The sequence below is a fragment of the Amblyomma americanum genome, chromosome 3, assembly GCF_052857255.1.
Source record: "Amblyomma americanum isolate KBUSLIRL-KWMA chromosome 3, ASM5285725v1, whole genome shotgun sequence".
Taxonomy (NCBI): Eukaryota; Metazoa; Arthropoda; class Arachnida; order Ixodida; family Ixodidae; genus Amblyomma; species Amblyomma americanum.
Window position 1 is genome coordinate 150,100,870 of NC_135499.1, and position 24,630 is coordinate 150,125,499.

Here is a 24,630-nt window from a genome sequence, read left to right on the forward strand (position 1 = left end):
GCTTTTCTAGATTTTTGGAAACCTTTTGGGTTTAGTCGCTTACAATCTGTTATTGCAGAAACATACTTTTAACCATTCCTATTACAATCCTAGCTTGGATTACTGAGCATCTTGTGGGAAGAATGCAGTGCTTACTTTATGATGGTACTAGTTAACAGAGAGAGTGTGTGTGTGAGAGAGAGAGGTCTTAGGTGCTTCAAAGTGGTTGGCTTTTAGGCCCTCTTTCTTTCCCTGATATTTATAAATGATTTTTCCAGCAATATAACAGTGGATACCACATGTGGTATCCAAAGTATAATGCACGTGTTCATGCACACGTGAGCTAGTACACATGTCACACAGAGCCTTAGGACATATAACAGGGACTTATGTCCAATTAAGACATAAGGCACACATTGTCTCAGATCTGTCGTATGCATGCAACACAAGGTTGCCCTAGGGAGCGTTCTGTGCAGTGCTCACGTGTTTCAAATCACAGTGAACATGAGTGTAGTACTTGAGCATAGCATCCATAGCTGGAAGAAGACCAGAAACCATATACGTTAATATGGGATACTGTACAAAGAAATTGAGTTGTTATGTTATACACGCTGTCCTTGTCACCTGCCTGCATTCCTTTTGTCTAGCAAATGCTACACTTACAGAACGAACTGTCCATTAAAAGCACCAGCTGTGTTACATCCTTTTAGTAAACCTGCAGTGACTTGACTTTAATAACTAAATGATGTGACTTCAGGTGGTGGTTTGTATTTGGGGGGATTTTCCATTCACTGGAACTGATCATTAAGCTTCTTTGTAAGCTTTGCGTATTACAAAGCAGTGTGAGGAAAAAAGAAGAGAGACGAAATGCCCAAATTTCTAAATGCCCAATGGCTAGTCTGGTCTCTGTGTAAACGTGATGCGTTGCACATGGACATTGCCAGCCTGCCCACTTTAAAGCTCTCCCTTAGTCTCAGTATGAAGCTCTTAAGCTTTCTTCTAAGAAAGCATGAGGCTTCGAAGCCTCATGCTCGGTTATTGTGTATATATTCTTCTTAGCATCAGCAGTAGCCTAAGACATACTTTAGCCCTTTCAGGTGCCGCTTAATTGCCATTTCTCTTCGAAAAAACTTTTTCTGTCTAAACAGTCTAAATGCAGGCCTCAAGGAAGCTGGTTAGGTTTGCAATGCAAAATCCCAGCAGTTTCTTTAGAAGCATCTAGAAAAATTGCACAAAGCATTTACACCGATTGGAATATGTGATATCAAAACACTGGGATTTCTTGGATAAGTGCTTGAAGAATTGGGTATTTTCATTTTTCTTTGTTGCCTGTATAATCTAACTTCATCTGTAGTACATACGACACTAGAAACTCTGAATGAAATGATTTCATTATGGGTGACAAGATCTGCCTGAACAAATAGTACCTATGTTGAAGGACACTGTCAGGGTCATTGTTTTGACAAATATTAATTATTTAATTTGGCAGCTAATAAAAAAATCACCTCAGTTGTGATAAGGAAAGTGTTAAAGTTGTTCGAAACAAAGAGACCAATGCTCATTTTAGAATGTACTCAAAAAAAGCCAAGCGCTTGTGACATACACATTTTTGTGCGTAGCACCTGATTGGATTAATTTAATTTCAAAGGCTGTGCTGCTGAGAAAAATATATACAGCGTCACTTTTACTCTGCACAGAACTCTATGAAATAAAATGACATTGTGTCGGCTGATGTGACTGAGGCTCAGGTGACAGACTGCACAAGAGCTGTCAGACGCCAGTGCAGTGGTGGTAGTGCCCTGTCGGCCTAGAGGTACTGACATGATTGCCAGCCCTGTGAATGGGCCATTGTGATGTTGCATTGAATGCGGTTCATCCAGCTGTGGCAAAATTGTTGTGGAATTGATCATTTTCGGTGTTTTTTTTTTTTGCTGTTTACTGTTGTTATTGTGAGCCTGCATGGTTTTGAATGGTCACCAATTGCAAAAGTTTGAACATTCCTTTTTATAAACTAGATCTTTTGACAAGTGCAAATTACCCAGCTCTCTCATTGAATTTCCACCTGTTGTGCTCATGTTGTAGTACCCTAAGTGCCGTAGTGCCAGATGCCCAAAGACTGCGCATTATTTATGAGTACATGCTGGATACTCACGAGTACATGCTGGCAGCATTCGTGTCTTTTGCAATGTATCTGTAGCTATAAAGTCATGTATCTTTTTCTATTTTATTCTAATTGTAACCAACTGTGCTTGGTGCAGTTGACATGGACATGGACCAGGGAGACTCGTTGCCCATGCCTTCGAAGCGGCTCAACCTATCAGTTGTGCCGCAAGACATGGCAGTGTCGCACATGCTGCACCACAGGTGAGGGAGGATCATTGTTTTGGTTGTGCATTATCACTTGGACTAGTGCTGAAAGCTGCTGAACTGCGATTGTTTGCACAAGAGGTTTTAAATAGGCACTCGGGAAACTGACAAATTCAAGTTGGCACAGGTGTTGGCCATTCCGTTTGCCAAGCGTAGGCAAGTTGCAGAAATCTGGAAGTCGTCTACCCCACAGAGCAAAAACATTTGAATCACCATGGCGGCACGGCTCGTCCTGGGGGTCGAAGTTGAGAGTAGCGCCAGAGACTTCTGTTGAAAGCCTTGAGCACTGCATGCACGCGGTTAGCAGCAGCTTGGCGCAGGTGTTCTTCATCCTCAGTCCAGACTGGAATGGGTGACAGTTGGGTTCCTTACATCACGACACACGGCAGGATTGTGAAGGCAAGACACGACATTTCTCTAACTCCAGAAGTCTTCAGCGCTGCATCTGATTTTTGCCCCCTAGACTGATCGAAGATTGATTTCTGCAACCTGTTGGTTCATAATTATGAGGAGCAATCTTGAAAACGAAAATTTAAAAAATTGCTCATTTAATGCAAAGGGTGAAGATGAAACTCTGTTTGTTGTGCTACTTCAAGAAAATTTAAGAAAAATTAACCCAGCTAGATAGATCGCTCACTTGTCTGCACTCGAATTTCACGCAGAGGTGGCATTTAGCAGTAATTTGTTTCATACTACGTTTGGGCCGGGTACTTGTCTGAATCTGTTAGATTTAAATGAAAGTCTGCATCGTATGTGACGATGCCGTACCAAAAAAGTTGGTTTCGCAAAAGCTGTACTAGCAGCGCCAGCTCTTGTCGGCGGAAGAATGACAAAAGCAGACGAAGGTGAGATGCGAAACGAAGAGCCCTCCTCAACTTTTCGGGGCGAGAGATAGCGCTGCAGTACAGCTGTTGTGAAACCATTTATTTTTGTCCGGCATTGCTGCATACGACGCGGACTTTCGATAATTTCTCCCAGATTAAGGCAAGTACTTGATCCAAATGGTGTACAAAACAAATTGCCGCTAATTGCCTGCTCTGTGCGAAATTAAAGCGTGAAACAGTAAGCGGTTTAGATGTAATAATTTTTCATTGATTTTCTCTGAGCGATGTAGCACTCAATATGTGTTGATTGTTGTGGCAGTGAAAGTGAAAATACGACTGTGGTTATCAGTTTTATCTTTTTGGCATACAATGTGAAAAACACAGATGATAAGAGAACCATGTTTTTTTTTTGTTTTTTTTTTTTGAGGGGGCTCATTTCCCTTGCTTAAGTATGTACAACCGACTCGCCCAACAACGTGCACTCTTAAGAAAGGTGAAAAGAGGTGTTGACACGGCAGGTTGACTTCTTCACTGTTGTATTGGTCTGGGCAGGATAATTGTAGCAATATCTGTGGAACAGTGTCCTTTTTTAAACATGGGCTTATCATGTTTCACTGCTTTATCATGGCTATTTTTGTTGCTCTCATGTATAGTTATAGTGGTAGCTTTATGTTATACCTTTGTCACACGGGCAAATTTAGTGTCATTGTCAGCGAGTGACACTCGCGTTTTAGTGTCATTCATGCCGTGCCACCTGATAAACTTTAGTGACTTTCGCTTTAGAACGCACTCGGCGTGAAGTGAGTTTAGCGAACACACTACACTTTCCTGGCAGACAAAGTGTGTAGCCTCAGTAGCAGCATTAAAAATAGAACAAAATGTAAGTGGAAAGAGTAGCTTTCTATAAAATGAAGTCATTTTTTTACCCCTTTGTCGCATCTAAACTTATTTTACGCCAGCCGTGATATATATATATATATATATATATATATATATATATATATATATATATATATATATATATATATATATATATATATATATATATATATATATATATATATATATATATATATATGTGTGTGTGTGTATATATATAGTGCAAAAACTACAATAAATAATCTTGTTATCGCCCACAATGTTTGTCGAGGCAATGGTATAGCAACAGTAGTTGCATTGTAGTAGTAGTAGTAGTTTCAACAGTGTGTCCGTTCAATCCAGGCAGTATGTGACACTTTTAGGCAGTGTGTCTGGGCACTGCATCTTCAAAGCACCTTTAAATTCTTTCGCGACCCTTCCGCTCTGTCTGTGTCATGGATGAACTGCCAGCGGTGACAGCGGCGAGCAGGAGGCATTCGTCTCCAGTTATTGCTCGAGGTCCCTCATTGAGCTCGCTTGCTCGTCGGTGGCTAACTGCAGCTCCCTTTCTTGAGAATGACGCTTTGCTCGAATACATATAAATGTTATCATAGTTTCCCATTTTCGTTCCCTAAGCTGCTCAGAAACATGTTGATGGGCAGGTTGCGTAGTTTAAAATCACATAAAACTGTATAATAAAGCGTTTAAGCACGAAGGCTAATATTTTCTCGGCCTTACTTGAAAAACCCTTGTCACCACCATCACTTCATAATGACACTTTATTTCATTGTGTAGCAGCGTGCACCATTGCAGCGTGCAAGGTTAAGTGTACTCTCTGAAAGTGTCGCTAAATTTGCTCGTCTGACAGGAGTACTATTACTTACACACCTATGCAAACAAGGTTCTTGCTTTATATTTCGTTTTGCTTCTAAAATGGGAACGTAAGAATGGGTTAGTGGTATTCCGGGAATCTCGGGACACATTGCTAGCATTTTATTTTGCTTTTGCTTTTCTTGTTGTTGACACCTATTGGTCTTGTTTCTTTTTATATCCCCATAAAGGGTCCCCCTCATTTTTCAAATTCTCTCCCTCTGAATGTGAGAGGTACACCTTTCTGGATTTTCTCTTCCAGCCTCTCGCAGAGCAGCCTAGAGGCGATGAGCAGCCCAGAACAGACAGTGCCGCAGGACATGGGTGACTCCCTGTCAAGCAGCAGCGGCTCTCCCGGATGCCCTTCTGTCTTCCACCACCACCACCCGTCGTCTTCCTCCGGCGTCCGTTCGCCCCTCGCACCTGTTGTCTCCATCGACAGCCCTTGCAACATGGAAGACTCCTAACCCAATTATTTCCTCCTGTTACTCTACCTCCCCCTCCATCTCCCGTTATTCTTGTTTTCCCTTTCCACCTTATTGGCCTTTCCGACTTTTTTTCCCATTTGTTGCGCTCCCTTCTAGATTACCTCTTTCCCTCAAGATACCTCATATGTACACCTCTGCCTAGGCACTTTCAGACTATGGCCATCAATGTGCTCTCCTAAGCAGAGCAAGTGCTTTTTTTATTGTTTCTCACCGAAGTCTTCAGTTTTACGTTATGGCTACACAATGGGGACTTGCTCTGAAGCTGCATCATGACCAGCATGTCACAGATTGAGACTGATTTCAATACAAGTGCAGCTTCTTACCTCAAACACCGCACCCACTATAGAAAGTTAAGATTAACCAAGGTCAGCGGCTAGGAGCAATCTGTAAAAGAAACTTACACAGAACACTGTCCGGTGCCTTTGTTTGATTGTTGGAGAAAAAAAATTGGCGGTGGTTTAGCCAGGAGTGACGTGATAGCTACAGCTGGCCGTGTGGAACTTGATCACGTGAGCAACCACGTGAGCAGCCACGGCGCCATGCCGCCGGCAGCTGCTCCGCACCGCGTGGCCAACCACGTGACAGCGTGGCAGCGCAGCCAGAGGGTGGCAGCGTCTCCACAGGGTTGCGCGTCTCCACAGGGTGGCACGTTTCCACAGGGTGGCCCGTCTCCACAGGGTGGTGCGCCGCCACAGGGTTGCGCACCGCCACGCTGAAGGCTCGAAATGCTACTGTAATGTAGCTGTCGCTACAAAAAGGAAACAAGTAAGCTCGATGCAGCGCCCACCACTGCTTTCACCTTACACATTTCACGCCTCCGAAAAAATGGGCCAATAGAGAAACATTCAGATAGAAAAGGTTAGAATTGCTGATTGGTATGCTGCATGATTTGTGTGAGGACTGCTGTTGTTCAACACACTGACTGGATGAAGAAGAGATGCCAGAGTCCTTGCGATGTACTCTCTCTTCCCTGATTGCGTTGCGCTGAAGGGCTTTCTGTGTAGATCCCATATTCAGCCAGACCTCTCCTGTTTCATTAAAGTCTCTCTCCTCCTCCAATATTCAGCTACAGTCCTGGACAGCAGTGAGCTCGGTGCGTGGTCACGATATTGATCAGAGGGAGCATACAAAAGGGAGAAAGATAGGTGGGCTTCTGCTGCCAGGTGGGGCACGGCATCAAGGGTGCTGCAGAACAAAGGAGGGGTTAAAAACACAAATGACAGCAGACAGTATGCCGAGTTGGGAAGGGCACTCTTGTATCAAAGCCCTCCCTAACCTAAGGTCATCTCGGCATTCTGCAACACTTCTTTCGCGCGCAAAATGCTCACATCAGAGTCACTAGGGATAGTTTGGAACACAAGCTTCCCCAGGCTTGGCCATAACCTGAAGGAGTGCTAAATGGTGCATTGGAAAGCCCGCTGTCTTCACCCTCTTACTCTCTCTCTCTGCTAGCTTGTTAATGGTGGTGATGTGGGGCTGCAAGTGCTTACCAAGCAACCGTAGATTATATGGTGAGTGATGACTGATGTCACCCTGTGTTTCTTATGGTCAGTGCTTAGATAGTGACATGTCTGCCACTACTTCATTAGGACGAAGTGCAGTTGCAACCATGTGTATTGATGCCTGTCGTGATTCAGCAAGTTTGCTGAGCTACATTTTGCATACTGCTATCCTTGATTGATAGAATTCTTGTTTAGGCAATTTGGTGACCATTAATGTTTCGTGCTGTGAAGTCGACATGTCCTTGCTGGGCTTAGCACACTTTGCAGGAATAATTGTTGCCAGGTGGCATGGAGTGTTCAACAAGCAAATGCAAAACTACGTGAGGGGTAAATTCTTATTCTGGCCTGCGCCCTACTCGGTTACTTTGCCATCTTCATTTATCATGGCATGGCGCAAAGCTGCTGTGTCCTAACCTGTTTGAGTGGACACCAAGGTCAAGACGAAGTTCGCAGATATTGATAGATTGCCGCTTTATGATGACTGAGAGCTTACGTTCAATGACAATGAAGCTTTCATAAGCTAGAAAGGGCCAAAAGAATTTCATTTCATTTTATTACTCTCAAGGCCGGTCAGGCGTTACAGAGAGGAGTAGGCAAGAAAAAAAAAATAAATACAAAGAAACAAACAAATAAACAGTTTACAATTCATAAGCATTAACAGTATCCTCGAATTTCTGAGAATCATTGATGACGACGGCGGTGGAGGGCAGGTGATTCCAGTCCGAGGCTGTTCTGGGGACGAAGGAATTTAGATATTGGACAGTCCTGCACTGTGGAATGTGCACCTTTAGTTGATGATCTCTGCGGGACGATATGTGCACCGGAGGATTAAACAAGGACTGCTTTAAGGTTTCGTTGCCGTAATATATTTTATGAAATGTGCAGAGGCGCGAAATGTGGCGCCGTATGGCAAGATCCGGAAGATTAAGCGTTCTTTTCATTTCTGAAACACTTTCATGGCGGGAGTAATTTGACATTATGAAGCTTGCAGAGCGATTTTGGATGGATTCAAGCAGCCCAATGAGAGAGTTAGTGTATGGGTCCCACACTGGAGCAGCGTATTCAATTTTTGAACGGACGAGTGTTTTGTAGAGCAGTAGTTTCACAGGGATACGGGCAAGGGAAAAGTTACGACGGATGAAGCCAAGCATGCGGTTGGCCTCGTTAGTAATATATTCAATGTGAGCCTTCCAGGACAGATCAACTGTTATTTGAACTCCAAGGTACTTATAGTTGGTAACTTGGGTCAGTGGGGTGTCGTCGAGAGAGTATGAGCACGGAATGTTGTGATTAGTCGTGCGCGTAATTCTCATTAATTTACATTTGTTAACGTTTAGTTTCATAAGCCAGGTATTACACCAAGTTCCAATTATATTCAGATCATTTTGAAGAGCACATGCATCATCTTGGTTAGTAACTTCTCTGGCCATCTTCACAAGCGAATTACAATGACGTCACTACATTTATTTTTTTTGACCCACTGCGATGGCTTGGTGGTGATGGCATTTGGCTGCCCGAGCCCGAGGACATGGGATCAAATTCCGACCACGGTGACTGCATTGTGGTCCAGGCAAAATGCGAAAATGCCTATGTGCTGTGCAATGTTGGGGCAATTTCGGAACCATAGGTGATCTAAAGTAATCCTAGTGGCCCTTCACAATGGTGCCCCTCTCATGCAGCTTTAGGGCATGAAGCATCACATACATTTGTACTTTTTTTTTAGGTTGCTGATGTCTGACGCTAGGCTACCTTTCCATTTCCTCCCAGATGGGGATCACAGTCTCCTTTTCATCGTTGATATCATGAGTTTGATCCGTGCATTGGGGAGAAATGAATTTTAAATTTTTAGGTACAGCTTTCTCAGCAGTAAATGCATCTTTTGCTGCCAAACAATCCAAACAAGTGACATTTACGAACAAAAATTAGATGTAGTTCTGCCTTGGTTTCCTCGGTGTCCCTTGGAAGACCAGGAAGGAAAGAGCTTCTTATCTTCAGATTGGCTCTCTGCAGGTTTTCTATTAGTGCTAGTGAATTGATTGCTGGGTCGTTCCGATTACACATTTACTCAGTGAAAAAACAAGGAAGGTAAAGCGGCTGATGTCTTGTGTCGTTGTGATGATGAGCAGACAGGGAAAGTCTGGCAACATTGGAGGGTAACATTGCCTATTGAGTAATTGCAGCTAAGTCGTGGGACCGTGGAACCACAGCCACTATCACAAATTTCTTCTCCAAGTGTGGATAAGTATGGGTTTGTAACTGTGTGCAGTGTGCTTGTTGCATGTGTGCTTAAGAGGACATTGAAAATTGTTAATGAAGTAAAATAATGGATAATGACAGTGAAGGTGGAGGCAAGAGAGACGAGAAACTGAGCCATTGATAGAATATGTGCTGCTGTATGCTCTAAACAGTTTGTGGAATGCTGCAAGGTTTGAGAATGCTAATGGTGATGCGAGTACGCACTTTGTAAGCATTTTAAAATTGTCTGATTGGGCCCAGTGAAAGAGGAGAAATTGGGAAAAGCAGGGCAGTCTGCTTTACCAGCAAAAGTGTGCATAGAACCCTCATTATCTCAACGTTGTGAAAAAAAAAAATTTTGAGACAGTAGAGTTTAGTGAAACACTAATATTTTCAGTGTAGTGATTGTGCATTGTGAAAATTTAAGCCTTCTTTTTAGCTATAGTTCGTCTTGTCCAGAAAAAGAAATCAGCTTTTCAGTCTGCATCTCCCCTCAGTAGTAAGCAAGCAGCCAGGCTTCTGTGCATTGGCTCTCTATCATAATGTGAAAATGCTGTCCAGCTTCATTGCCGTGCTTGGCAGGTGGCTCACAATGGCATCAAGCATGGCACCTTTCATGGTCGCTCTCATATCTGCTAATGTTTACTAAAATTTTTTTCTTTCTCTCTCTCTTTTCTTTTTTTGCAGGTTGCCATCCTTTTGAACGAAGCTGCCTCTTGCGATCAGAATGGAGCCCCCCCCCCCCCCCCCCCCCCCTCCCATCGTTCCTCCCTTTACGATGAGCATGAGCCGTGAAACTGCCTCACTCATTGATCCCGCACGCCTCATCTTGCAATCAACGGCATCATCGCACTATTTGCACAAGTGGAAAGCACCGCTGTTAGGTGGGCGTCTTGGGAAACGTGTACTCCTGTCCTCTTCTTTTTTTCTATTTAACTCTTCATTTTGAGGTTATTTATTATCCAAAGGAATTCTATTGTTAGAGCCTGATCTGTGGTCTGCAATTTTGTTATACTAACGCTGTATTCTTTATTTTTACCTTCTGGATTCTTGTAGGGGTGCTCGTCTAAGGAATGGCCGTTTTCTAAAAAACTCTGAGACATCGCATACAACGAAAACTGTTGCTCTTATGCACGTTTGTTCTAAGAGTCCCATTTTTTGTCCCCTTGCTTGTTATGCACAAAACACTTGTTCCTGAAGTCAGCGAAGTGTGTATGTGCCGCGGTTTCTTGAAAACTTTGTGGTCAATAGTCAGGAGTGCATTTCCCGTGGTGTGGATTTTTTTTGAGCGGGGTAAAATGTCATTCATCAGACAAAGGGCACAGTTCTTGCCCCAGCCTTGCATCCTTGTTGTCATGACTGCTTTCTCAGTCCAACCATGTGTCTGGTAGCTTTGAAGCAAGTGTTGTACCACCTTTGCCAACAGTATTGGACTGCATGGTTTACTTTGCAGCTGTATAGTGGAGTGCTTTTGCCACCCTTAAAGATCTAAATCTCTCTAAGGTAAGGAGAACCCTTGTCCTCACCTTTTCTGACTTTTTGATCTTTAGGGAAGCCGTTGAGGACTCTGCAATGTGAGTTAGAAGCGAACCATGCAGTCTGGTTACTTTTGGCAGAGATGTATGTTAAAGGAGCCCTGAACCACCTGTAGAGCATGTTAAATTAACAGATTTAACTGGTATAGTACGTTGCCCTGAATATCTCAAACAACTCGCAAAGCCCTGTGTTGTGTGTTGCACTCAGAAACTGTGTGAAAAGACGGGGTCTGCATCTTTGTTCTTACACATACTGCATTGTCGCCATTAGCCATCATAGAGATGTCAATATGGGGAATTTACGCCAATATTCGGCTTTGCCACAGCCATACCGCCATGCTGCAGGTTTGAAGGAAAACAAATTGAGGGAGTAAATTTACTTTGCAATCTCACAAATTTAACAGTGCGCAGATTTAATTCAGCAGTCAGTCATTGTGCTCCTGACTGGATAATTCACTGGCATTGGTTGCAGTCGCCAAGAGTTCTGACACGGGCGAACACCATGATGCTTGCCTTGTAATCACATGCAGCCTTCAGGTTGGCAGCCGCAACTAACATTTGTTTTTTCAGTTTGCTCGCTTGCATGCCTAGCGGATTTGCTGCTTCAGGGGCTGCTGGCTTTGCTGATTCATTGGGCTCCAGCTTTCTGCCTAAAAAGCGCAATATTATGAAAGGGTTGATGAGACGTGCGTGTTTGCACTGCAGAAAATGCAATGGTATGGATCTTTAACTCTGTGCCCTTTAAGCCTGGTTACAGGCTTAGCGCAATCACTTGACGTTGTTCTTAAGGCATCCTGCAGATGTTTCTCATGGTCTACAAACGGCACTTTGGGGCCCCTTTAAACATGCTTCAGTTGTCTGCCAACTTTTATTTAAAGATGCTATACTTGTCACAGTTTTTTTTTCTTTTGAAATTGCTGTGGCTACTGTAGCACGCTACACTTCGGGCTTCTGCGCAGTGGTGGATATTGGAACCTCCCCACTGTCTGCAACTTTTCAAAACTACTGAAAAGTACTGACACAGCCCCGAGTTGCTGCTTGAGAAACCTTCTTTCTCATTTGTTTCTTTTGATGATGACGAGAGAAGAATAGAAAAGATATATGCACTTGATTTCGTGGTGCTAAGTCTATGACCAGTCCTTCTTGGCCTCTGTGAAACGGAATGTCACATTTGTCCTCATTTGTTTTTCCTAGCATGTATAAACAATGGTAGCATGTGTGTGTGTTTGCTCATGTACATACATGTGTGTATATATATTCATGTGTAACCAATAACAGTGTGACCCTGTTTCTTTGAGAACTTATTGTATGTCGCCCTTGTGCATGTGGCAGGCTGATACATTCGAGCAATGGGGGGTGACCTGCTAAGGACATTTTATGCACCTTGTTCTCGCTGAGTTGCGTTGTTTCCTGCGGTCCTCCTCTTGTGTGTCCTCCCATTGGACAAGTGCATTAGTTGTCTGGCACAGCTATTTTTCTTTTTGACCATGAGAGGGTTTTTATTGTATAGCTGTTTGTACAGAAAAAGACACTGTGTCTGATGCCAGATTTTTGCTTTATTATTATTCTTTCCTTTTTTTTTCATTTTTACTGTTGCGCATTTACTGCCGACTGGAAAAGTAGATGGGCCATGCAAGTGTCCTTGAGGTTAGGACAGCTTAAAACACTCGGTTGGAAAATGTCGAACGCGATAAGCGTGGTTTGGCATGCTCAGCATCTACCAACTCAGTTCAACTTCACTGTTCTGCCAGGTTTCTAGACAAAATTTTAAACCCACGTCCACAAATCCACTTTGGCCTGTCAACTTCTCCTGCCGTTAGTACCATGTTATCTTCAGTTAATTGCACAGGGCTTGTTCTTTGGAGTTGATACCAGCTTCTGCATTCAGTTGATGATCGTGCAGTTGTTTTCTTTCCTCACATTTATGATGGCTTGTGCGATTCAGACAGCCTGACGGCACTACCAGATGACTACAACACCAAGCAGAGCATGTTAGCATGTTGCGACGGTAGAAACAAGTGCCGAAAGGCATGTAATGTAGCCTTGTCTCCTTTTTTCCAAGTATAGCAGAACGCAGATGTCCGCATACTGCCTTAGCAGACACCCGCCTGTACATTTGTGCCAAAAACATGTGGCCATTAATGAAAAAAAAAGTGCTGAGAAATGCATAGTAAGACTGCTGTTAAAGCGCCTGCACCTTTGCTTTGTTGGCATTGATAGTTGGGAGGGAAAAAGGAAACTGTAGGGCTCCCCAGCCGATTTTGCATGGCATTAGAAGATGCTGCATTTCACCACAAGAAACACTGTTGTGTTTAGTTTTAAGTAGTCCTCTTTGCTTCTCTGTTCAGCACAAAGGTACTGCTTTTTAGAACTGCCTAGTGATTAATTGCCCTTTAGGTCAACGGTATTTCTGTTTGTCATATTTATGTATGGGCGGTTGTTAGTCTTCACTGAGCGTTGATCTTGCTATTGTGAGAATTGGCTGTGTTTGAAGGGTTTTGTCTCATTGGCTTTGTGTCAGGTTAATTGTGCCAGTCGCTGTTGACTGTGAAAAAACATTTAAAACCTGGTATTTAATATTAAGAGCTCTGATTTTGTAACACCTCGTAGTGGTCAGCAATTGTCATCTTTCGTATTTGACCTTGTGAACTACTGCAGCACTGAGTGATATATTTGATGATGACCTACATTGGACCATTAATAATTGATTGCTAAATGGGATGTTTTTTTGTTTTTTTCAGACTTGAGATCACGACTTGTCACAAACCAGTGCCCAGCAATTTTGACATGAATATTATGTTTAATTTATTAGGGCTCCTCTGTTGTATTCAAACAGTAAGTTATTTATCACCTATTCTCTAGCCAAACCTTGATGACCCTCTTAGGGCCAGTTTTTTTTTTTTTAACACTATGCAAGTGTCCAGTGAGAGAAATTAGCTTCTGTAAGCATGCCTCTTCTGCCATGCACAAAGTATGACAGGGCAGAGCTGATGTAGTCGTAACATTTTTCTTTTCGTTTGGCTATTCATAACATCCTTCATAGAACTGCAAGGTTGTTAACACACTAGTTTGGGTGCAGAAAAGAATATATGTAAGGCGTTTAACACTTAAACAGAACCATTTAAAAGAAAAGGTACATGAGTTTGAAATGAATCAATTTAGCTTTGGAGCAAAAAGCCCCTAATAAACTAGTATAATCGATAAGGTTCCAAAATTTGTAAAAATCTGCCGACTCTGACTTGATAGAGAAATTCTTGCGGCATGGTTCTTGACTGCACATGCTTACTCGGTCCCAGTCCTCTGGGGCGTGGGTTCTCGACTTGGTGGTCTCTCTCTTTTTTTATTCAGCACAGAGTTTTTGTGTATTTACTGGTTTATTTTGTCACTGAGCACCAATGCTGAAGTTTTTTTGGGCATTCTTATTTATTGCCGCGGTCGCAACCAAAGTGGCACATCTTGAGCCGGCAGCAAAAGTTGACAGATTGTGTGTGCTCAGTGACAAATTTATTGTAGTGTTGTCTTGTGACCCAGTCATGTGGTATTGATATTAGTGGATAGAGCATGTATGTCCCTTGACTTGTGTAACTATTTTTCTTCTCGTAAACTTTTGCTGCCAACTTGAAACGTAAGTCACACCACACCTGCTGTTTTTTTTGCATGAGTTGGTAAGGCAGAGCTGCTGAATTGTGATGTGTGCTTTTGACTTCTTTTTTGCATGAATTGCAGATTTTGCATATAGTAGCCCACTTTCTTTTTCCCCATTCTTTCCTTTCCTTTGCTTGACAATTGCTGTGGTTCTTGTAACCAAAAATTATTTCGCAGAGATGTAAAGTATTACGGGCCAGCTGTAAGTCAATTTCTAACGAGCAATAACTCACATACATGACAACAGAGTCATTGCGTGTCATCGGCACTTTGCATTTGCTGCTTGTGACCAAAAATGCAGTCTCATTTATTTTTCTCAACACCTGTTTTTGAGCAGCTTCTTGTTGAACCTTTTTGTGGTGCTGAAATGTTGAACCTATGCTTGTTTGCTGCAGACTTTACTGCCATTTCGTAAGCTTTTGACGAGTGTTGGTTGCACTTAATGTTGTTCTGATTGGTGAGAGGCACAGATATTTTGGTGTGTTCTGTCATTGCATGTCTGTTCACACCAGCGTTGACATTAATTTTAGAGTTTGGGGCTGATTTTTTGTTCTCACCCATTTTACCCAAGATGCACACTGAGTGATGTACCATGGGAGGCAGGTACCAGTGTAGCACGAGATCCATTATGGGTTATACGTGAAAGGCACATGACCAAAGCATGCAAGAGCTCTTGCCAGGAACTGAACTCAAGCAGGCTCAAAGCCTGCAGTTTCGTGCTAATTATAACCTGTTGCAGTGCATTAAAAAAAAAAGTTTATCCTCTTGCATTGTAAAATGTTTAGCATGCTCACATTAGGTTAGGCTTTGTTCAGTGGAGCATGTGCGCATACTTTATGAAAAATTTTCTAAATTGTGGGCCCATAGAATAAATATAGGCGCAGTGATTAGGCATACTTCGTGGCATAAAGTTAACTTTGCCACTTGCATGCTAAGGCTGATAGTAAGGGTAGCACTAGGTATTTAAGTAACCGTGTATTAAAGGATTAGGACGCCAAATATTCGGTTGGTGTGCATTTTTTTTTTGAATGGGGCAGGAGCCTAAAGTTACATAGATCACCGCATGAAAAATCACCTTGACCCACTCAAGTTATAATTAAGCCTGTTCTGTTATGTTGTTTTGGCTTCACTTCACCATCTTTTAAGGTGGCTGTTTAATCAGACAACTTAAACAACACTGATCCATGTGAGGCATACAAAAACTGTGACATAATCCTTGCCTCATTGTTCTAATTTGCTTTTACTTTTTTGCAAGCCTGCCCCAAGAGTACGCTTGCACTGCTCTTAGGACATCCGCTGTTTGGCTGTTGAGACTGAAACTGAAACAACATGCGCAAAAAAATTTATTTGTAAATTATTTGCAGGGCTTAGGCAGAAGTTCACATAAAACTGAGGTCTTGTGCATCATTAAAAAAAAAAACAATCAAAATTTGGTGTCCCTTTTTCGTTCAGGACGTGTATATATGTATATATATTGCACCTGCTTATAGAATGGGATGAATGAGACTGAAAAACCATTTCTGGGGTAAGCCTTCACTTGTTGCCTGTACATAAAAAAAAGTGAGAATATGCATGATTCAAGCACACCAATTGTGTCTTTGTTCAATGCAGTTTTTGTGCCACACTTTATTTTTTCATGTCGTCGTAGCTTATTGGCTGAATACAGAAAATTTCATTTGGAACATCGTTGGTGCTTAATGGAACTATAAACTGCTGCTTTGTCATTGTTTAATTTTTTTAAGTTTCGTTAGTGAGCTTGTTAACCTACAGTAAACAATACTTACAAGCCATGGAAACAATAGCCTCATGTAGCCATGTTTTGTGACAGATTTGTGTTACTAGTAGTGAAGCCCGTAACAGGAAGACCATATCTGTCCTCGGGGACTCTCACTCGAATTGTATTTGTGTTACTAGTGTCCCAAGACTGGGTGAAAAAAAAAAATGCTTCATCTGCTGTACGTGCCCACAAAGAAATCCCAAGGTGGTGCCCACGTGTGCATGTCGTCCACAGAAATGGTGTTGTGGTGATAAGTGTTCCAGACATTGTAAGACGTCTTCAGTGTTAGCGATAGGCATTTCCTGACAGAGCCAAGTGTGAACACGTGAATTTTGTGAACACTCGTACAATGGAATTTTGAAGGGAAGGGGCAAGAGCTGGTCAGTAGCCTGCAGCAAAGGATCATTGAGAAAGCGGCTGTTATCTGGCCGTAAGGTGTGCTGCTATGTTAGCCATTTGTGGTAACATCCAGCAAATGAGGAAAAGGGCTGGTTTTCATTCTTGTCACTGTTCAACTGAGAAGTCTCTTGCTACTCTGCCCATAACACTTTTAGTATATATATATTTTTCATTTTATATTTATGACTACATTGCTTTGTTGGAAGTGAATTTTCTGACTGATTTCTTGTTGCCAACGAACACCCCTGCTTGTCACTTGCTTCTTGGCACTCCATGGCCACTTGGTCCATGGGGACATACACATACCACAATACTGTTGTTTTTGTCTGGCTCAAGCTTTTCTTTCTCACACTAGAACAAACTATTTATGTTTGCATGAAACATGCAGTCGTCTTAGTAACGTTTTGCTATGGCACGAGTTAAAGCTTGTCAGTAAACATGTTCATTTGTTTAATGAGATCTTCAGCATATACTGCAAAGTTTTCTGGTCGGCACTTTTTCTATGACTGAATTTATTGGTGTGTATATTGTCAGGCCAAACAAGCCTGTCATGCTTGTTGTGGAATTGTATGGCTATAAATTTAATCAATTCCGTGCATTATCTGAAGATTCCATCTTCGTAATGTAAATTAAGTGTTTGCAGACACAGACGAGCTTTCAGTGTTGTTAAATATATGGAGTTTAGCCTATGTGCATGGTGATGTAGCGCTGTTGGTTGCAACTTACCAACATGATTTTGTTTATGTGTGTTGATGCCTCATACGATCTTCCTGTTTTTGATGAAAGCTTTGTCGAGGCTTGAAGTCTGGCTGCCAAAGCAGGCGCAGTTGATATATATATATATATATAAATATATATACTGCACACACAGAATGACTGCTGTTTATTTGTATAATATGTAAACATATCAAATGGCTTGCTCGTTCTGTAGCGTGCAGCCAGTGTTGATTCACACTGATGCGCAGTTGTTTTCACTGTGGTCTCAAGTTGTAGTGTGTGTGCATCTGTGCATCAGCACAGAGATGAAATAATGCCTATTAAATTTTATCTATTGACAAGCTTGTCATGTGACATTTCTTTCTCTTATTTTCCTTTGCCTTTTCTGAACTGCTTATTGTTCCTGCTCTATGCTGCAGCATGGTGCTATCATAGCACCATGCTACAGTTCTTCCTCATATTTAGGCATGCAGAACATATAAAAAGAGTCAGTTATGAATTGTCTGCTTGACTGCTCATAACTTATATAGCCGATTTCCCCCAAAAGTGAGTGTAAAGTAAATAATTATTCTGTTTGGATATTCCCCAAATAGATCTGAACAATCTGTAATTCAGACTACAGACAGGAAAATTTCACTTTGGTCTCGAGAAAAAAGGGTTTGAAATGGGGCTCGAAGCGGCACATATAAGAGTGCAGTGATATGCAAACAGTGCCGTTTGCTTGACGACGAGAACATTATGCAAACATTGAAATCAAATGAAACGAAATCAGAAGTGAAATTGAAAGCATAATATACATTGGGGAAGCCGAAACCGATTTTCATTGCACTTCTTTTTCCCCTTACGCGTCAGTACTGCAGCACCTTTTTGGTATCTTTAAGGTAGCAAAAAGGTGCTGCAGTACTGACGCGTAAGGCAAAAAAAAAAAAACAAAAAAACTGGGCAACTCTGAGAGTTTTCTGAACATTCCTAAGATTCTGAGTTGGTAGTCGCGTCACACACCATGGAGTCCCCTCACTCCGCCCTGATACAGTGAACTAGAATATTGTGCCATGACAATTTTTTTTTTTTTCAAAATACCGAGTGGAATCATTTCAAAACTGCAAGACCTAAAGGTTTCGCCCCACTGACCGAAACTCGGTCCGTGGCCTGGAGCGATGCTTCGCGTGACGCAGCTATAACCGCACAAACTCTACTAAAGGAGCATCGACACCAGATTTTTGGGTACGTGTTTTCTTTTTTTGTAATGTCGCGTAAGGCATTGGTATACATCGATTATCACGCGGTGTTAGCCTTTTGGTTTTGGTTTCAACAGCCGAAAGGTCGCGCGAGGCATAAAAACTGCAATACATGGTGAATTCCAATCGCAGGCCCGGAGCCGTCTGCACGCTCTGTGACAGAGCGCCTGAATCCGGCGCAGAGCGCGCGACCTGAAATTGCGATTGGAGTACACTTGCTCTGGCCAGAGCATGCAGGGCGCCGCTAAATAAGTACGTCACGCAAACTTCCGGTCGGATCCGCCGATTTCGGCGGAGCAGTCCCGACTGCTCCACGGAGCAATCTCGGCTCGGCAACCGCTCCCTGTCTACGATTGGAAGACGCGATCCGTGCCTCAGATCTGCGTTTGGAATACAGTTGCTCCGAAAAGAGCAGAAAACGTTGCTCCCGAAGTGCTCCAAATCTGCGATTGGAAGTTACCAATAGTCTCCTTTTCGTCGTTTTAATTCACTGCAACGCTACAGCCAGCCTGGCTCTACAGTGACAATGACAACAAATGAAAAGCAGCGAGTTTTTTCATCATTCAACTTTTGAAACCGAAACCGACACAGCATGAGCCGAAAATTCGCTTATCGATTATTTAGTGGTCGCAGACGAATACCTCATGGAGGCAGGAATACCACATGAAGATTCACACTCAGGAGAGGCCCTCACTATCTGAAATGCACGCGAAAAAAATGTGCATAAAGTTACGCGTTTTGCAAGGACTCCTGGGAATTTATGGGCGAAGGCAACTCTGAACGCAGTGCCGTCGTCTGCTGCATTGTCTGCTGCGCATGCGCAAGGGTGCTGAGGCGGCGGCCAACTAGGGTGGGAGCTTGTTCTCACGTCCGGCTTCAAAAAAATGCTATCTAACGGTACAGTGAACTAGATTATTCTAGTTCACTGTACTAACGACCTCTCTAGAAGTTTTTTCTTCCGCCATGAGGGACGCCGAAGTGATGACGACGGTTTCGGTTTCGTTTCATAGAAAAGACGCTTTAGGGGGCGTCAAAGTAGTTCCGGTTTCAAGCGCTTCCTTTATGCTTCCTTGTTGTTCCGTCGGAAGTAACGTTGGTCGGAAAATAATCGGAAGTAGTAGAGGAGGGAGGGAGAAAAGGACCCGCTTTCCACCGACCGAGCCATCGGGCGTCGGTCCTGCACGCGCCGTCGTGTCGACGCATCTAACGGGATGCTCTCTCCGCAGCGCAGCGGCGGCAGTGCGGCGCGCTCGTGAGTAGCGCGGCGATTTGCGTGTTCGGTGCTCGTGGTGCGGCGTTCACACGTCGCCTGGAGAGCTGGAAGAAAGCCGTGCCTGCGCGTTTCCGTCTACGAAGAGCGAAGAAGCGGCTCCTAGACACCGTTTCGTGCCGTGAAACTGGCTTCCCGTGGTTTAGTTGGTCCCGGCACAGGCGCGCGATGCAGACGCCCAGCTCAAGTTGGAACGCCTAGGAGCTGCAACCCCGAAGGTGAGTCCGCGCGCGACCTTGCCGGAGTCCTCGTCGCACGGTGACTTGGTTGGGTCAACGTTTCGCCGCTGCCGTGCCGTTGTTGCGGCGCGACCGTCTCGGCGCACATGCCCAGCGCAGTCCCGTCTCACACTTCCGAGACCGCGTGTGTGTGCCGCCGCGGTGGAGGGGACGGTTTACTATTTGCGGACGCCGCTCCAGATAGATTGCGTTAATGTTGCTCGCTCGAAAAATAGCGCGATGCGACGAGTGGGTGACTACACGTTTGCCGCCGCCACGCTGTTTTCATTTTTCTTGGTGTGTGTCAGTGTGCAGCAAACACTAAAAAATGCCTTGTGCTGTTTGTTTTTCGCTTGTTTCTACTTGCGGGTTGGGATACCGTCAGCTATAACTGGATCGTCTAATCGCTTTTGAAGCTCCCCATGTATGTAAGCAGCCGATGAAAATGTGCTGAAACAGCGCGCGCGCAATTCGCACGCGCGTGGTAGTGGCCCTTTCCCTATTATCCCGTTCATGCCATGTCACATTTTTTGTGAGACAGTGTCGTCGAAAACAAGCGCTGTCATTTTTTGCGTGTAACGTCAGAGAGATATATGATACGCGAATGTGCTGACGTTTTTCCCAAACATTCAGCGACCCGAGTTGTTGGAAGTGTCATTCGTGTGCTAGCGTTAGAGGCGTCCTCAGCCTAATTCGGCTCAAAGATCCGAGAAACTTTGTTTAATCGAAGATTGCATAGTCAGACTGCGCGCAAGCGTATGCACATTTGTCAGGATATACTGGATTATCCGTTTTCCCGGGTAATCCAGGCCGTGTCTGCGCAAAAAAACAGGTACGGGCAATCCGCACATGCTACTACACCGCTAATTGGCAGCTCCCGCGGTGATCACTTAATGAAGCGCACTCGCCTCAATGGCTCGAACTCTGAATGCATGGATCACAAATTTGTTCGATTTATGCGGAGTTCAAACTAAAGGGAGATAGCTTTTTAATACACTTGGCATTGGCCGCACCAAGCTATTTCGAATAAACCGGAAGTTCAAATAAACCGAAATTTCGAATTAATGAATTATCGCAATGGATATCCACTGTTGTCGTGGAAACCCGTGTCTGTTCATACTGTGCACCTTTCTGTGAAGTGTTCAAGTTTTTTAGCGGTCAAGGCGTTATGCCTTACTTTGAGGAACAAAAAATTAATCGCTGTCTTTAAAAAGGACGGCTCTTGAGGCCCATTTAAGAGTATTCTTGGGAGCGCACTGACTCTGGAATGAGTTGGAACAGTAAACCTTGGGTGTTGCGTCGACAGTTTAGGCGGTATCTTTTTAGTGTCTACAGATTTTTCTGTTAAACGTCGTGATAGAGGCGGCGGTGCAGTCTTTACAGATGCATTTGAAGGTGCGTAATAACCTTGACAGAGTGCAAATGAAATATTAATTATTTATTAAATATCAATTAAGGTTTAGTAACTTATTTTCAATTTTGGTTATTTTTAAATTTTTAGCCTGCACGCAAAACCATATTGTGAATCTCAAAGCCATCAACGTCGAAAGGGAGCCGTGGTTTAAATTTTCTGAAGGGACATCATGTTTCGAGATTGGTTGGTTTGGTTGTTTTTTTTTTGGGGGGGGGGGGGGAGAAGGAAATGGCGCAGTATCTTTCTCATATATCATTGGACACCTGAACCGCGCCATAAGGGAAGGGGAAATGAGGGAGTGAAAGAAGAATTCCGAATCTAATATAGACACTGTTGAAAATTGTTTAAATTGATTTTCCCACACTGTGCGTCGAACTAATGGCATCGCTCCAGTTTTTATTGCAAAGACACATACGCAGTTCGTGTGTTTTATGACGTAGGATACGTATATATGTTGACGTGGTTCCCATGACGGCACCATGCGCAGCTTCCAATCGCTAGTAAGCACGGTCAGAGTTTCGTTGGCCGACTATTGGCCAGCGACTCAATCTCAGTATTTAGGACGCTTGCAACTGAAACAAAAGGGAAAGAGTGTAAGCATCGTTGGTTATGGGTCGGTTGCACTGAAGGAATGTTCCAGGGATGGTATGTCCTTTTTAATATTAGCACATATGGTGGTTTTAAAGCGAAAGCTTTAATGGCCGTGAACTTGCGATTTCGCCGTGGTGGTGCTCCGAGGAGGCACATGACGTCACAACGCGCGTCTCGCCGCGGATATTTCTCTCTCTCTCTCTCGCTCCCTAGTCACGACTGCGCATGCGCCACTAGTAGCACCGAGCCACAGGTGTTCCGCCGCTGCGCAGCGCCGCGCCTTTCCTCAAAATCCAATTTTCAATTTTCAGTTTTCTCTTTCTTCTTTGGCTCAGTGGTTAGGGCGCTCAACTACTGATCCGGAGTTCCCGGGTTCGAACCCGACCGCGGCGGCTGCGTTTTTATGGAGGAAAAACGCTAAGGCGCCCGTGTGCTGTGCGATGTCAGTGCACGTTAAAGATGCCCAGGTGGTCGAAATTATTCCGGAGCCCTCCACTACGGACCTATTTGTTCCTCTCTTCTTTCACTCCCTCCTTTATCCCTTTCCTTACGGCGCGGTTCAGGTGTCCAACGATATATGAGACAGATACTGCGCCATTTCCTTTCCACCAAAAACCAATTATTATTATTATTCTTTGCCTCCTCCTTTATCCCTTCCTTTACGGCGCGGTTCGGGTGTCCACCGAGATATGTGAGACGGTTACTGTGCCATTTCCTTTCCTCAAAGACCAAACACAACAAGTGAGCCGACGGCGGTCATAGAGTTCATTGGCGTTGACAACTTTGCAAAGGCCGTTCATTTTCACAAAAGGAAAGACGCACAACCGGCTCCGTGAGCCAGTGGAGACCTCAGTCTCGCTTACGCGGCGTTGGTGTCCAACTGGAGAACCCTGCTTTGATTGTGTTCCGCACACTGGATAGGCAGAGCGCCCTCCCTGCCAGCCTGGGAGGTGGCATGCAGGTAATGGTTGATCGCGAGAGATTGATCACCAAATGAACGCTTCGGCCTAGCTATTGCTGCAGTGCCGCATGTCAGCCACAATGCTGTCAGCGCTAATGCATTCAGGCCACATCTCTTTCTCACCACAGTCACATGTATCAAAGCACGAATGAGGCGTCCGCACATCCAGGGAGCCAGTTATGCGCTCTTCCCTTCCTCAAAGCCATCGCTGTCTAGAACATTGTCAACGCCAACGTCAATGAGCACAGTGAATGCTGGCATCTTTCGCTTTGTATATCCTGAATTAGCTGAGCTAATCCACATTAATTTTTTCTTTATTTTCTCATTACCCCTAAGCTATAAGGACGCACATGTAAGAGATAAGACGTGATTTTCATTCCCGGCTTTCAGCCTGTAGCCGGATAAAACTCAAGGACGAACCAGCAAATGCCCTCCGAAGGAGGCCCTCCAGACAATGGCGTCCGTCGATTTTCATGACGCCGCTGGCAATTAGTGGTTCATCTCCTTGCACTTGCCTATCTCTTGCTGTGTCACGCCACCATGTGGAAGTTAACCGCGACGTCATGACAACCGGTCGACTCCATTGGCTGGTCGGCCTCCTTTCAAGGGCATTTGCCGCTTCGTTATTGAGTTGTGTCTGACCACAGCAGAGCCTAGATGGCATTCTGCAAGAGGCCAGCAAGTTCAACAACACATGGCGATGCTGCACATGCGGAATGCGCATATGTGCTTCCAGAAAAAAAAAGGATGTGGTTCAACCCGGCTGAGGCTCAGTGGTCAGGGCGCTCGACTACTGATCCGGAGTTCCCGGGTTCGAACGCGACCGCGGTGGCTGCGTTTTTATGGAGGCAAAACGCTGAGGCGCCCGTGTGCTGTGCGATGTCAGTGCACGTTAAAGATCCCCAGGTGGTCGAAATTATTCCGGAGCCCTCCACTACGGCACCTCCTTCTTCCCTTCTTCTTTCACTCCCTCCCTTGTCCCTTCCCTTACGGCGCGGTTCAGGTGTCCAACGATATATGCGACAGATACTGCGCCATTTTCTTTCCCCAAAAACCAATTATTATTATTATTCAACCCGGCTGAACCTATAGTAAGTCCAGCGAAAAGCTCGCCTACGCCTGGTTAAGCAAAGTTAGACTTTTCTCCAGCCTTTGCTCTCGTTCTTCATCCGGCTCTCTATCGTACGCCCCACGTTTTCGCTGCTTGTCTCCGAGCTGCATCAGCCGGATGATCCGACTCTGCTTGCCTTCGATTGCAAATCGTCTGCCCCGAGGACCCGGCACGCTGTTCAGCCATGATGTCGTCTAGCGAGGCTTTGCCAGGAAGCCGCTCTTTATTTTGTCCCTCTCCACTCTGAGCACGTGATTCGGCGAGCGGTGGCATGACGCAGGTGTTACTCAAGGCGAAGGAGGCAGCGGCCAGGAGCGAACGCAGCTGCGGCACGGTAGCGAGCGAGGCACGTGATCTGACGTCGCAGTCACACTTCCGCCTCTCCTCCTGGTTGAAGGTCATTGACAAGCGGTTTTGACCTTGAGCTTTGCGTGCGGAGAGCAGAGCTTTTCGCTCTAAAACAAATTAATGTACAGGCTCTTTCACACTTGGAGGGAAAATTTTCCCTGAGTGGAGTATTTCGAAATTTAGATAGTGATGTTCACCGATGTTTCCTGTCACGCTTAACTATGCCAGGGGTTTCAGGGAAGCCCGCTACTAATTTTAAAAAATACGTTTCTTGAGGTAAACA

General features: G+C 44.3%; 2 protein-coding genes across 8 annotated transcripts in view; both read left to right on the top strand.

Annotated features, from left to right (window-relative positions):
* LOC144125158 (P2R1A-PPP2R2A-interacting phosphatase regulator 1) overlaps positions 1-17,533 on the top strand; it is a 35,869-nt gene extending 18,336 nt beyond the window's left edge. For 3 of the 6 annotated variants that reach the window (XM_077658286.1, XM_077658285.1, XM_077658287.1), the window contains exons 9-10: positions 2,238-2,343; positions 5,161-5,500. In XM_077658286.1, the coding sequence (XP_077514412.1) occupies positions 2,238-2,343; positions 5,161-5,365 (311 nt within the window). In that variant the 3' untranslated portion in view covers positions 5,366-5,500. Of the gene's footprint in view, positions 1-2,237; positions 2,344-5,160; positions 6,898-9,810 lie in introns of those variants that run through there. The other 3 variants (XR_013313341.1, XR_013313343.1, XR_013313342.1) reach the window with 2 other exon arrangements.
* A 2,102-nt stretch (positions 17,534-19,635) lies between these two features.
* The window catches only part of LOC144125160 (uncharacterized), a 93,328-nt gene continuing 88,333 nt past the window's right edge, over positions 19,636-24,630 (top strand). Inside the window, exon 1 of one of the 2 annotated variants that reach the window (XM_077658290.1) lies at positions 19,636-19,922. The gene's annotated coding sequence lies outside the window, so the exon portion shown is untranslated. The remainder of the gene's footprint in view (positions 19,923-24,630) is intronic. The other variant, XM_077658292.1, reaches the window with a different exon arrangement.